Source organism: Chiloscyllium plagiosum, unplaced genomic scaffold, assembly GCF_037043375.1.
Source record: "Chiloscyllium plagiosum isolate Xiang-an unplaced genomic scaffold, Cpla_swu_hap1 HiC_scaffold_36, whole genome shotgun sequence".
NCBI classification, from domain to species: domain Eukaryota; kingdom Metazoa; phylum Chordata; class Chondrichthyes; order Orectolobiformes; family Hemiscylliidae; genus Chiloscyllium; species Chiloscyllium plagiosum.
In genome coordinates this window covers 19,109,515-19,123,375 of record NW_028270174.1, presented here as the reverse complement: position 1 = coordinate 19,123,375, position 13,861 = coordinate 19,109,515, and the positions used below count along the sequence as shown (strand labels likewise).

Below are 13,861 nucleotides of genomic sequence, written 5' to 3'. Positions count from 1 at the left end.
TTTAAAACTATCAGTCTTCCAGGTCAGGTCTTTTAATGATTTATAACCACAAATAGTCCGGAAATAGTTAAAATAGAATCCAAGAGCCTTCCTTCATCCAAATAATAGGAATGGAAATAAAGGTACAGGGCTCATCAAATACAAGAGGAACGAAATTGAATTTGAATACAACAGATACATATTAACTTCCAGGCCTATATTAAATCACATTACTTGCTTTTGAAAGAAAATCTATTATGATCATTTGAAAAAAATAGGACTTCTATATACCTGATTTCAGGTGTGAGTATCTCGGCTGCTAAACTGTCTGATGCCTCTTGACTATTCATTGGAATAAGTCCTATTGGAAAACAACATTTCTTACTATTATGCAAGATTCAACTACGAGCATTAAATCCTAAAAAATGTAGCAGACAATCTCAAGCAAAATGAAATAAAGCTTTTACTACAGACCGGCTGAAAGTTGGCCTTGATGCACCTGAACACATCGCAGCTCTTCAATAGTTTCTTTCAAAGAATCTCTCTCGGTTCTTAACCTCTGCAGAAATATTGAGTTTTAGATAGCTTAGAGATGACAACATGGGCTCAGAATATTTTGAAACTTTCGTTAGTGAATTCAAAATAAGTACAAAAATGCTTTTCAATCTTGCGCATAAAAGTAGTAGTGAGATAAGTAACTTTCAGAAAATTGATGTCATGATTCAACTTTAAAGGTTAGTTGTAGGGATAAAACTATAATGCTATTTTAAACAAAGAAAACATAAGCATAAAGTTTATAACATTTCTCCATGGTTTATCAAGGTAGATTTTTGTTTCAAATGAAATTCATAAGTCAGAATTTTCTTCCAAAATCTAAAATGAAATTGAAAAGGAAACTTGCATCTTTTTCTTTTTGAAGAGTATCCACTTTTTCCTTTAATCTTTTATATTCAAACTCCATTTTGTCTGCCTTTTTTGACTCCTCAGACAACCTGTTTTGAAGTTCAAGAACCTACAAAGATAAAAATTGAATAGTTTCAAAATTTATTATTCAAAAAACATCCCTCCATAGTTACTTCCAGCCATTTGAAATACAATAACAAAAACCAAAGGGACCTATGAAAATTCCCTAGTGAAAAACTATAGAGAGACATCCTACCAAGTAACTGCGTTGCTTATAAGCATTTAACAAATTTTATGTAAACAAAATCTGAGGGATAGGATTTATGACTATTTGGAAAAGCATAGTGTGATTAAAGGCAGTCAACATGGCTTTGTGAGGAGTAGGTCATGCCTAACTAATCTTATTGAGTTCTTTGAGGTGGTGACAAGACAGGTCGACGAAGGTCTAGCACTGGATGTGGTGTATATGGACTTCAGCAAGGCATTTGATAAGGTTTCCCATAGTAGACTCATTCATAAAGTCAAGAGATATAGGATACCAGGAGATTTGGCTATCTGGATCAGAATTGGTTGGCTAACAGAAGGCAGAGAATGCTTGTGGATGGAAAGTATTCTGCCTGAAGGTCAGTGTTGAGTGGGGTCCCGCAGGGCTCTGTTCTTGGGCCTCTGCTCTTTGTAGTTTTTATAAATGACTTGGATGAGGAGGTTGAGGGGTGGGTTAGTAAATTTGCAGGTGACATTTGGAGGTGCCATTGATAATATCAAGGGCTATTGTAGGCTGCAGAGCAACATAGATAGGATGCAGAGCTGGGCTGAGAAATGGCAGATGGAGTTCAACCTGGATAAATGCAAAGTAATGCATTTTGGAAGGTCGAACTTGAATGCTGAATATAGGATTAAAGATAGAATTCTTGGCACTGTGGATCTTGGCGTTCAAGTGTATAGATCCCTCAAAGTTGTCACCCAAGTGGATAGGGTTGTTAAGAAAGCATATGGTGTTTTGGCTTTCATTAACAGGGGAATCGAGTTTAAGAGCTGCGAGGTTTTGCTACAGCTCTCCAAGTCCCTGGTGAGACCACACTTGGAATATTGTGTCCAGTTCTGGTCGCCCTACTATAGGAAAGATAGAGGCTTTGGAGAGGGTGCAAAGAAGGTTTACTAGGATGCTGCCTGGACTGGAGAGCTTGTCGTATGAAGAGAGGTTGACTAAGCTCGGATTTTTCTCTCTGGAGAGGAGGAGGAAGAGAGGTGACCTGATCGAGGTATACAAGGTAATGAGAGGCATGGATAGAATCAACAGCCAGAGACTTTTCCCCAAGGCAGGACTGACTGACACGAGGGTTCATAGTTTTAACATATTAGGAGGAAGGTATAGAGGAGACGTCAGAGATAGGTTCTTTACACGGAGAGTTATGAATGCATGGAATGTGTTGCCAGTGGTGGTGGTGGAAGCAGAGTCATTAGGGACATTTAAGCGACTGCTGGATATGCACATGGACAGCAGTGAATTGAGGGATGCGTAGGTTAGGTTATTTTATTTTACGTTAGGATTAATCCTCGGCACAAGGTTGTGGGCCAAAGGGCCAGTTCTGTGCTGTACTTTTCTATGTTCTATGTCCTACCTGAACTTTCAACAACCCAAAATATGGCCAAAATATGGCCAAAATATCTTGTTTACTGGAGGTCAAAAGAATAACAACTGTTACTTAACCATTTTGAAACTGAAAAGGAACAGGTTCAGAAAGTGTTCTCTATTTTATATATTAGCTCATGTCTGATAGGCTACTGCATGGTTTTACTCACAGGGAATGTCATAGGATCAAATCGTCGAAATGCAATGAAGATTGTGATTTGGACCAACTAAGGAACCAATACAAAAAATCAACAAACTTGCAGAAACCTTTTCAGTGACTGGTGTTGTACATGACTCATCAACTGTACCAACATGGATATATTCTGATGAAAAGAAATGGGTGCACGAGAACACACCTAACTAACATAGCAGACAATCCAAAGCAAAATGAAGTAAAGCTTATGCTACAGACCAGCTGCAAGTTGTCATATTCAAAGGCACTTCCTAATTTGAAAGGAAAAGGCATTGTCCTTATAGTACTTCCTTATAGTGTTTGAAATAAAGTTAAATACACAGATTTTTATATGATTTCAACTTTTATAATTTTTCACCAGATCTATGAAAATTGAAAGAATCTAATGAACAATGGTATTAAAGTTTACCAAATGATTGCAAGCACTTAGTTCTTCTGGTTGATTCATGGATAATCTTCTCCTCTGGTCTAAATACTGACTTAAGCCATTTTAGTCATGTCCATTTCATTTACAGCAAAAATTGCAAGTGATGTAAAGCAAGACTGTCAGTATTTGGAGGAGGGGAAATTATGTTTGGTCTGCCATGGTGACTGGTACACATCAGGAAAACTTCTCTCACTGTGTTCCTTCACAACTGATCTATTCTCTTTTTAGGCTGGTAGGCTTGCTTTATTTTGTCAGCAATTTCCATTTTATTTTTATTTAGTTCAAGCTTATCCCTTATTTATCCATCATATCAAGGGGAACATGCTTAATACGAATGACTGCTCACGCTAATAATATTGACTAACCTGTTCCAGGCTTTTCAGTTTTCGTTTCTATACAATGCAGTATTTTACTTTGACTACTTCTACTATTTTGCTAAAACGTTACCTTTCACATTTTCTATACTACTTCAGATATATCTGTTTGTCTACTGAAACATTTTACAAAAAGGTTTTGAATAGAAATTCCTTCAACATTATTCTATAATAAGTCTGTGAGTTAGCTCGCTGAGTTTGAAGGTTTGTTTTCAAATGTTTCATCACCATACTAGATAACATCATAAGTAAGAGCCTCCGGTGAAGCTGTAGGATCTTTGGTGTCCTGAAGGGAGAGGGTGACCAGCCCCAAGTTGTGGTCCATGTAGTTACCAACGACATAGGTAGGAAGGGGGATAGGGATGTAAGGCAGAATTTCAGGGAGCTAGGGTGGAAGCTGAGAGCTAGAACAAACAGAATAGTTATCTCTGGTTTGTTACCTGTGCCATGTGATAGCGAGGCAAGAATAGGGAAAGATATCAGCTGAATACGTGGCTGCAGGGATGGTGCAGGAGGACCGGTTTCAGATACATGGATAATTGGGGCTAATTCTGGGGAAGGTGGGACCTCTACAAATGGTGCGGACTTCACTTGAACCAGAGGAGTACTAATAACCAGGGTGGGAAATTTGCTGATGCTTTTCGGGTGGATTTAAATTAGCACAGCAGGGGGATGAGAACCTGAGATGTAGTTCCAGTGCACAGAAGAATGAGAGTAGGGAGGGCATGGACAGGATTTCATGGTCATAGGAATGTGCTGGCAAACATCAAGCTGGTTTGAAGTGTGTCTACTTCAACATCAGAAGTATCCGAAATAAGATAGGTGAGCTTGCAGCATGGATAGGTACCTGGGACTTCTATGTTGTGGCCATTTCGGAGACAGGGGTAGAGCAGGGTCAGGAATGAATGTTGCAGGTTCCAGGGTTGAGAACAATCATTAAGAACAGGGAGGCGGTAAAAGAGGGGGAGGTGTGGCCTTGTTAGTCAAGGACAGTATAATGGTGGCTGAAAGAACTTTTGACGAGAACTTGTCTACTGAGGTTAGAAATAGGAGAGGAGAGGTCACGCTGCTGGGAGTTTTTTTTATAGGCCTCCGCAGAGTTCCAGGGATGTGGAGAGGATTGGCAAAACTATTCTGGAGTGAAGGGAACAGAGTGGTCATTATGGGGAACTTTAACTTCCCCAACATTGACTGGAAATGCTATAACTCTAGTCCGTCGGATGGATCAATGTTTGTCCAAAGTGTGCGGGAGGGTTTCCTGACACAGTATGTCGAAGGGCCAACAAGAGGGGAGGCTACACTGGATCCGGTGCTTGGTAATGAACCAGGCCAGGTGTTTGATTTAGTGGTAGGAGACAATGACCATAATTTGGTTACGTTTAGTTTACCGATGGAAAGGGATAGGCACATGCCACAGGGCAAGAGTTATCGATGAGGGAAGGGTAATTATAATGCGATTAGGCAAGACGTAGGATGCATAGAATGAGGTTGCAAATGCAGGGGATGGGGACAATCGAAATGTGGCACTGGTTTAAGGAACAGATATTGAGTGTCCTTGATAGGTACGTCCCTATCAGGCATAGAGGAAGTGATAAGGTAAGGAAACCATGGTTTACTAAAGAAATTGCTTCTCTTGTTATGCGGAAGGAGACAACTTAGGTGACGATGATATGAGATGGTTCAGATGAGGCAATGGAGAATTACAGATTAGCTAGAAAGGATTCAGAGAGAGAGTTAAGATGAACAAAGAGAGGACATGAGCAGTCTTTAGCAGGCAGAATAAAGGAGAACCCTAAAGCTTTTGACACGTATGTGAAGAATAAAAAGATGACTACGGTAGGAATAGGGACACTCAAAGACAGAAGTAGGAAGTCGTGTGTGGACCCTGTGGAGATCGGTGAGGTGCTAAACTAATATTTCTCATAGTTTTCACTCCGGAAAAGGAGAATATTGTAGAGGAGAAGAATGAGATACAAGATATTAGACTAGAAAGGATAGAGATTAGTAAGGAAGAGGCATTATCAATTTTAGGAGGAGTGAAAGTGTACAAGTCCCCTGGGCCAGATGGGATTTATCCGAGGATTCTCTGGGAAGTTAGGGATGAGGTGTTGGAGCCTTTGGCTTTGATCTTTGAGTCGTCATTGTCTACAGATTTAGTACCAGAGGACTCGAGGATTGCAAATGTTGTGCCCTTGTTCAAGAAGGGCAGTAAAGACAACCCAGGTAATTATAGACTAGTGAGCCTTACGTGTGTCGTAAGAAAAGTTTTGGAAAGGATAAGAGACAGGATTTATGATCATCTTTGCAAGCAACAATTTGATTGCAGATAGTCAACATGGTTTTGTCAAGGGCAAGTCATGTCTCACAAATCTCAGTTTTTTGAGAAATTGACCAAGCATGTGAATGAGGGTAGGACAGTTGACGTGGTGTACATGGACTTCAGTAAAGCCTTTGATAAGGTTCCACATAGTAGGCTGTCAAGAGAAAATGCAGAGGCATGGGATTGAGGGTGATTTCGCAGTTTGGATTAGAAACTGGCTTTCTGTGAGAAGGCAGCAAGTGATGGTTGATGGAAAATATTCAGCCTGGAGTCCAGTTACTAGTGGTGTGCCACAAGAATCTGTTTTGGAACCACCTGCTGTTTGTCATTTTTATAAATGACTTGGATGCAGGCATAGGTGGATGAGTTAATAAGTTTGCAGTTAACACTCAAGTCGGTGGAGTAGTGGACAGTGTGGAAGAATGTTACAAGTTGCAGGGAGACTTAGATACACTGCAGAATTGGGCTGAGAGATGGCAAATGAAGTTCGATGCAGATAAATGTGAGGTGATTCACTTTAGGAAGAATGACAGGAAGGCAGAATACTGGGTCAATGGAAAAATTCTTGGTAGTGTGGATGTGCAGAGGAATCTTGGAGTCCATATATATAGGTCCCTGAAAGTTGCCACCCAGGTTGATCATGCTGTTAAGGCGGCGTATGGTGTGTTAAGTTTTATTGGTAGAGGGATTGAGTTCCAGAGCCGTAATGTCATGCTGCAACTATACAAAATGCTAGTGCGGCCGCACTTGTAGTATTGTGTACAGTTCTGGTCGCCCCATTACAGGAAGGATGTGAAGCATTGGAAAAGGTGCAGAGGAGATTTACCAGGATGTTGCCTGGTCTGGAGGGAAGGGCTTATGAGGAAAGACTGAGAGACTTGGGTCTGTTGGAAAGAAGGCAGCTAAGAGGGGATTTGATAGACATACAAGATGATCAGAGGATTAGATAGGGGAGACAGTGAAAGTACTTTTTTCTAGGATAATTACATCAGCTTGTATGAAGGGGCATAGCTACAAATGGAGGAGTGATAGATGTTAGAGGCAGGTTCTTTCCTCAGAGTGGTAAGGGTGTGGAATGCCTACTTGCCAATGTAGTTAACTCAGCCACATTAGGGAGATTTAAACAATCCTTGGATAAGCACACAGATGATGATAGGATAGTGTAGGGGGATGGGCTTAGAAGTGTTCACAGGCAACACTGAAGGCCAAAGGGCCTGTTCTGCGCTATACTGTTCCACGTTCTCTGCGCTGGTGGTAAGTCCCACCTCTCTATTTATAGGCCTTGGTTTCTTAAGGTGGATGATGTCATTTCTGGCTCTTTTTTCAAGGGAAGGTAGATAGGATCTAAGTTGATGTGTTTATTGATGGAGTTCTGATTAGAATGCCATACCTCTAAGAATTTTCACGCGTGTCTTTGTTTCACCTGTCCTTGGATGTGTGTTGTCCCAGTCAAAGTGGTGTCCTTCTTTGTCTGTATGTATGGAAACTAGTGAGAGTGGGACAACTCTCACTAGCTTCCATACATACAGACAATGAAGAACACCACTTTGACTAAATGGGATAATAAAGAGAGGTGGGACACACCACCAGCATTTCACCAGAGACTCTGACTAACAGTGTTACCTAGTATGGTGATGAAACATCTGTAAACAAACCTTCAAGCTCAGCGAGCTAACTTACAGACTTACCATCAACCTGAACTACACATCTTCTCAAAAATCGCTACTGTTCTGTAATTTCATACCTGTCTCTTGTATGTTTCCAGTTGGGCTCTTGCAGCATTTGCTTTTCGTAACTCCTCCTCTAGACTGACTGTGTTTTGCATGTACATTGTATTCTTTTCCTCAAGAAGCTTCACCTGTCGACGCAAGTCACCCAAATCTTCCAGCTTCTTTTTGTATGACTCTACCATGCCCTCCAACTTACTCACTTTGTCAGAAGAGTGCCTAGAAGAATTAAATTGCATTTATAAAAGACACTTTCACGTCATCACAATGTACAAAAATGCTTTACAGTCAAATAATTCCTTAAATTTAAGTATCTAAACTAATATGTTCAAAATATAATATTGCTATTCAAATAATTGGCAAACAAAAATTGTCTAAACATCAGATAATGATTTGAGGTGACAAAGTTTTAAATTATCTCAACAGACTTCCACAAACTATTTAAACCAGAAAATAAGCAAAAAAAAAGAAATTTTAATTATGCTGCTATGCAGAGTATGAACTTGTCCTGGAGGTGGCACTGATTACTTAGGTGCATATGTGGATTATAGCATATTAAATAATGTACTAAATGAGATTTCAATGGCTATCTCGGACAACTTCAAGGGAGGACTTAAAGTGTAAATAGGTATTCACAGATCATTTTCTGACATGTTCAAGCAAGTTACTTGAGTAATTCTGCTGTTGGATTTGGTGTCAAGCAACTCATTGTAACACAGGGATTGACTGTTAGATTAAAGAGAGTTAATAACTGAAGAAAATGAAATTGATTTAAAATTGAGGCAAGTCTTCTAAAAAGGCAAAAGGGTCAAAAAACAATAGTTTTATTAGAGAAGGATATACTGAAGGTCAAGGGAAACACTTAAACAAGAAAAACCTGCAAGGAAACTAAGATTTGGAGGACTGAGATTGTTACTAAAAGCAACTGAAGAACTGGAATATTAAAAAAAAAAGCTGTACATCAAAGGAGTGAGAAACAGGAGTCAAGTCCAATTACCTAAGTACATCCATCTCATCCTTCAAAGATTGAGCTTCTTCTGCAAGGCTCGTAAGCTCCTCATTCTGTTGTCGTAATTCTAAAACTTCTTTTTCAAGTTCCTCACATCGAATGCGATAATCATCTTTTGCTGCTTCCAATCTGAAATTCACAATCATATAAAATTAACATCAAGAAACTAGCAATTACAAAGACTTAAAAATATCCAGAGTATTGCAACAACAATTTACTATTACTACAGATTATTCAACGCCTTTCATGTGTCAGCAAAAAAGATGGAACGGTCATCGATTTTTTTTTGTCAAAGCATCACATGCATATTGATTCAAAGGTATTAGATTTTAAAGAATTAAACATTTTGATCCTCCAGCGAAACAACAGATAAGTCCTTACTTTATCAACAATTAAGCAAATTGAAACTTATTGGCAGATTAAAGTCCAAGACAAAAAGGTCCCACAGTTTTAATCCGTCAACTAGACACAATTAGATAATTGCAGCTGGAGGTAACCCTATTGTTGGGACATGATGACAGGAGGGTTGTAAAAAATTCCCAAAGTATTTTGTTTCAAATAGCCTAAGATCTGTGAGCATGTTCATGGCAATCGGTCTCCTCTGGCTTCAACTCCACACCACCACCCCACCACCCCCCAAAAAAAAAAGGCTAGCATATTCAGGAGTATTGTGAGCAACACTGATTTCATGACAGTGAGGACCCTGGGATCATTGAGAAAGGAGCTCAACACTTCATATTTTGAAAATGAAGTAATTTTGTTATTAATACCTAAAGGTCTCTTCTTGTAGTTGTTCCAACTGAGTTTGTAGTTGAAGGTGTCTACGTCCTGCTGGGCTGTTTGGATCTTCAATAGAATCAGATTGGTTGAGGCGCTCCATAAGAGCTTGATTTTCCACTAGTAAACTGCCTTTTTCTTCTTGTAGAGCTGCAACCTGTATGAATTAATAGAAAAAAGTTATTCTTTGATAAATACTATACAGAAAATCTAATGTCCATTATGTATTTCCTTCTAAAATACATCACAATAATTAAAATCAATATGTCAATAACAACTTGCACTTGTATAGTCTTTAATATATTTAAAAAATCCTGAAACTTCTCTCAGGAGCATATTAATACAAAACCCCAAAAAATATGGAATTAGCACTGGGAACTAAATGTTTCGTTAAGGTGCTTCATAAAGGAGGAACAAAGAGTTTCAAAGGGAAGTCCTGAATTTAAGGCCAAGGTGGTTGGAGGAATTTCTGGCAAGTCACCTGTCTGCAATGAAGTATTTTGAGGCGAATTGTGATCACAGTCCCGTCACATTTAAAACTGCCAGTGATAAAAATTGGCACTCTTAGCATTTTCCAATTCATAGTGCTTCCAGTTCTCTATTCAAAACCCTTTATTAACACGATAAGTACAAGTCTGCCTGTACTGCCATAACCTAGCTGGTTCCTGAGTAATTTTGCCATCTAAGTCTGCTGTAGCAGACATTTTGTTACAAGGGGAGGTGAGTTTTCTCTGCTTCAGTTTTAATTCCAGACACAAAAGCTTTCAATTTTAGCACAATACTTTTAAATATATTGACAATCTGAAATATCTTTTCTATATAATCCAGGCAAATCTTAGTGTACTAAGAGCTTCTTTCACTCTCTCTCCCACCCTTACTCTTATGCACCCAGTCAATAACCTGTCTCCCTGTTGTTCTCTCCAAAGGCTTTCCTCCCACATCATTCAGGAGCTAACTTGATTAATAGCAATTAATACCGTAATCTCTCACCAAATATGCAATATTACTTCAAGTAATATCCCATAAAAATTTCTGTCACTCCACACATTTGTCTTTAGCAATCCAGCATTAAATTATAAGTATTTTGTTTAAAGAAACTGAACGTTGCTTTCCAGGTGTCTATTAAGCTTGTTTTTATATAGGGAGATATCTCAAGTTTGTAACACTACCCAACCTTCCCCTGTTCTTATCACAATGGCATGATATGTTCAGTTCCCTCCTTGACCTCAACTCTCCCTACCTCATTACCCTACAACTATCAGAACTATGTATTGCTCTAATTCTGGCCTTTTGTCATAACTTGACCACGATCAACAACTATGGTTTCAGTATTGAACTGAAAAAACTTAAGACAAACAAAAGGAATGTGGAGAGACTCAGCAGGTCCAGCAGCAACTGTTAATAGAGAATCAGAGTTAACTTGTTAAGTCTGCTATGAATGCTCTCCAGAACTAAATGCCCTGGGGGTTGTGTTGAAACTAAATTCCTTCAACCCCCTCTATTTATGAAAGATAACTCCAAATTAGTATTTTTGCTGGACTCCACTATTTGCAGAATTTTTTGAAAGTATTTGTTTGATTTTATTTCTATTTTATGCTTCTTATAATATCTCCTGTTTCTGCTTGTAAAAAAAACCTTTACTTACTTTAGCTGATTTCTTTCTATTTGCATACATATTTCAACTTTTTCAATCTTCCTAGTTTCTCTTGTATACTACTCCATCAATTTTTTGATTATTAGTTGCTAAATTCTAAAATTCGGACACATCAGCTGCACTACTTTTTGTTTTGTAATTTCTGAGGCTTCTTCCATTAATCTTATATTGTCCTGAACTGGTTATTATCCACAGTTGGACCACTTTTCCTTTTTTTTGTAAAAAAATACATTTTATTGAAAATGATTAATGAATTATTTCAGCTTTCATCACCGATTAGCTAAAACAGTTTCTTGTAATTTAATTCCCAATCTATCTTGGTCAACTCATTTCTCAAAATGATGCAATTTGCTATGTTCAGTTTTATAATTCTAATTTTGAACTTAAATCCATCTTAAACACATTGTAAAATTATATTATGATCACCATTTTCTGAAGGTCCCTTTACAATTTTCATTGCACAATTTAAGATTTAAAAGAAGTTGCTCCCCTCCTGTTTTATTTCAACAATCTGATCTAGAAAACTACCTTACAACATTCTATTAACTCATTCTTTAAAGTATTTCTACAAAATTTGGCTTTCCTGGACTGTATGCAAACTGAAGTACCCTACGATTTACCACAGCTACATTGATCTCTAACTTCCTGATTAATTGTATTGTCAGACAGGCTATTACAGTGAGGAAGCTCAAAATACAGCAACCTGTGCTTTCCATCCTTTTCTCTAGCTCTCCCAAACTAATTGTCTGCCATCATTTTCCAAATTAAGGTTTTTCTTACTGCTGCCATTATCTCAGTCTTTAATATCAGGGCTACATTCCTACCCTCCTTTTTCAAAATGCCTAACAGTCTAGTATCTGGAATCTTTACTTCCCAACCTGGATCACTCTGTAGCCACATCTCGCTAATAGTATTAAAACAAATCCATCAATTTCTAGCTCTGCAGATAATACATTAATCTTGTTGAATATGCATTGCACAATTGTCTTTTTCCTGTTGCCATTATGAAGTTCTTTGAAGATGAAAGCAACGTTTTTATGAAAAATAAACTGATTAAATATCAGGAACTGTGTATCCAGAATTCCACTATTACTGACACTCTACTTTAAAAGATCAAATCCTCTAAATGAGGAGAAATACAAGTAGGAATGTATTATATTACTGAATTCTGTCAGTAAAATTATGTAAACATCTGCTTGTGGGATTTTCCATTTTAAATGTATTCACACTTACCATTAGATTTTTACATAAATATTTTCCTGTGTCACCCATTTTATATTAATAAATCTTTTCAATAAATGCCAGTGACTCTAGAATAGTTACTGTATCAAGCATTTAAAACATTGCATGAACCAAGCCATGTCTTGTCTATTAACTGTCAACTGGATGTTTCAGAGGGTTTAAAGTGAACACATGATTAAAGCATGCAGACATAAGGGAATTACATTGATAGCAAGTTATCAGACTTGAAAGAAAGTTGATGTCAACGTTAAGGCAAACAGACTACTTATAAGGAGACAGTAGATAGTACTCAGTATGACACAGTGAGCCTAAAATTTTAAAAATCCTTTGCTTGAACTAAGTCTTTCATTGTTTTTGTTTTACAAGTCCTTCTTTTAAGTCCCCTGCACTTCTGAGCAAAAAATACATTTCCCAAAGTCTATAACTGAAAAAAATCCTTACTAAACTTCCTGCCATCTTTCTTTCAGATTCCTTATGCTGGTCCCATGCTGCAGCTATCTTATGCCATACAACATCAACTGGTACTTGCATAGTACCTTTGGTACAGTAAATTGTCCTAAGGTACAACTCAAGTGTAATCAGACAAATAAATGACATTGAGATAATGAATAAGATATTAGAAAAGGTGATCAAAAAACTTGCCTCTTGATCAAGCTTAAGTAAAAAAAAAAGTGCTGGAGAAACTCAGCAGGTCTTGTAGCGTCTGTGCAGAGAAAAACAGAGTTAATGTTTTGAGTCTGCTTTCAGAACTGATATTTCTCTCTCCAAAGCTCTTTTCAGACCTGATGCGATTCTCCAGTTTTGATTTCAGATTTCAAGCATTCACAGTATTTTGGTTTTAGTTGAGGTTTTAGGGAGTATTTTAAAGGAGATAAGTCAGAGCTTTAAAGAGGGAGTTAGGATCTGTACAGTTAACAGTATGGTTGCCAATAGCAAAATAAAGAAACAGCCCAGTCATAAAGCAAATTAATGAATAATTAGAGCTAATGTTAAAAAAAAACCTTTCAAGACAGAATTGAACAACTTGTCATTCAAGGTAATGAGGAAATGGATTTTTGTATTCACTCAATCAGTAGAAGAGGGAGAGTAGAACTATACTTTGTATAAAATAAAATCACCAGAACAGATAAAGTTTTCTAAATTAAGAATCAAGTGCAGACACAATTTAGGGCAGAATATTACTCATTTTCCTGTAACAACATTTTCCAGCACAGATGTCATTGTCAAAGGTGATAAACTTGATCTTGCTTTGAAAAATATTGAAACCAGAGAATACTGACATACAGAACAGAACTCTCAAACAAGGGTCCACATGAAGATTTCAAGGAGACTATTGTTGTTGAGTACTACATCCTCATCACAGCTTCCGATGCATCTGGAAGATTTGTTGCTACAATTCTCTTTCTTGGTAGGGATCTACAGAGTCTATCTGATCTTGTGTGGTGCAGGAAAACTATTTGGCATTTTAATGACAATGAGATATTAGAGGTGATGGTGCAATGGATGGTAGAGTCCCTTTGGAATGTGAACAGAGTAGAGGTGTTGATGGCCTAATGGCATTATTGCTAGACTATTAATGCAGAGAACCAGATAATATTTTGTGGACCTGGACTCAAATCCTGC

The 13,861-nt window shown here is 37.9% G+C and overlaps 1 protein-coding gene across 5 annotated transcripts in view; it reads right to left on the bottom strand.

Moving 5' to 3' along the window:
• The window catches only part of hook3 (hook microtubule-tethering protein 3), an 80,390-nt gene that overhangs the window by 34,733 nt on the left and 31,796 nt on the right, over positions 1 to 13,861 (bottom strand). For all 5 annotated transcript variants that reach the window (XM_043674255.2, XM_087980017.1, XM_087980016.1 and 2 more), the window contains 6 exons: positions 9,336 to 9,499; positions 8,554 to 8,694; positions 7,574 to 7,775; positions 881 to 991; positions 454 to 538; positions 271 to 340 (listed from right to left, as the gene is read on the bottom strand). In XM_043674255.2, the coding sequence (XP_043530190.1) occupies positions 271 to 340; positions 454 to 538; positions 881 to 991; positions 7,574 to 7,775; positions 8,554 to 8,694; positions 9,336 to 9,499 (773 nt within the window). The remainder of the gene's footprint in view (positions 1 to 270; positions 341 to 453; positions 539 to 880; positions 992 to 7,573; positions 7,776 to 8,553; positions 8,695 to 9,335; positions 9,500 to 13,861) is intronic.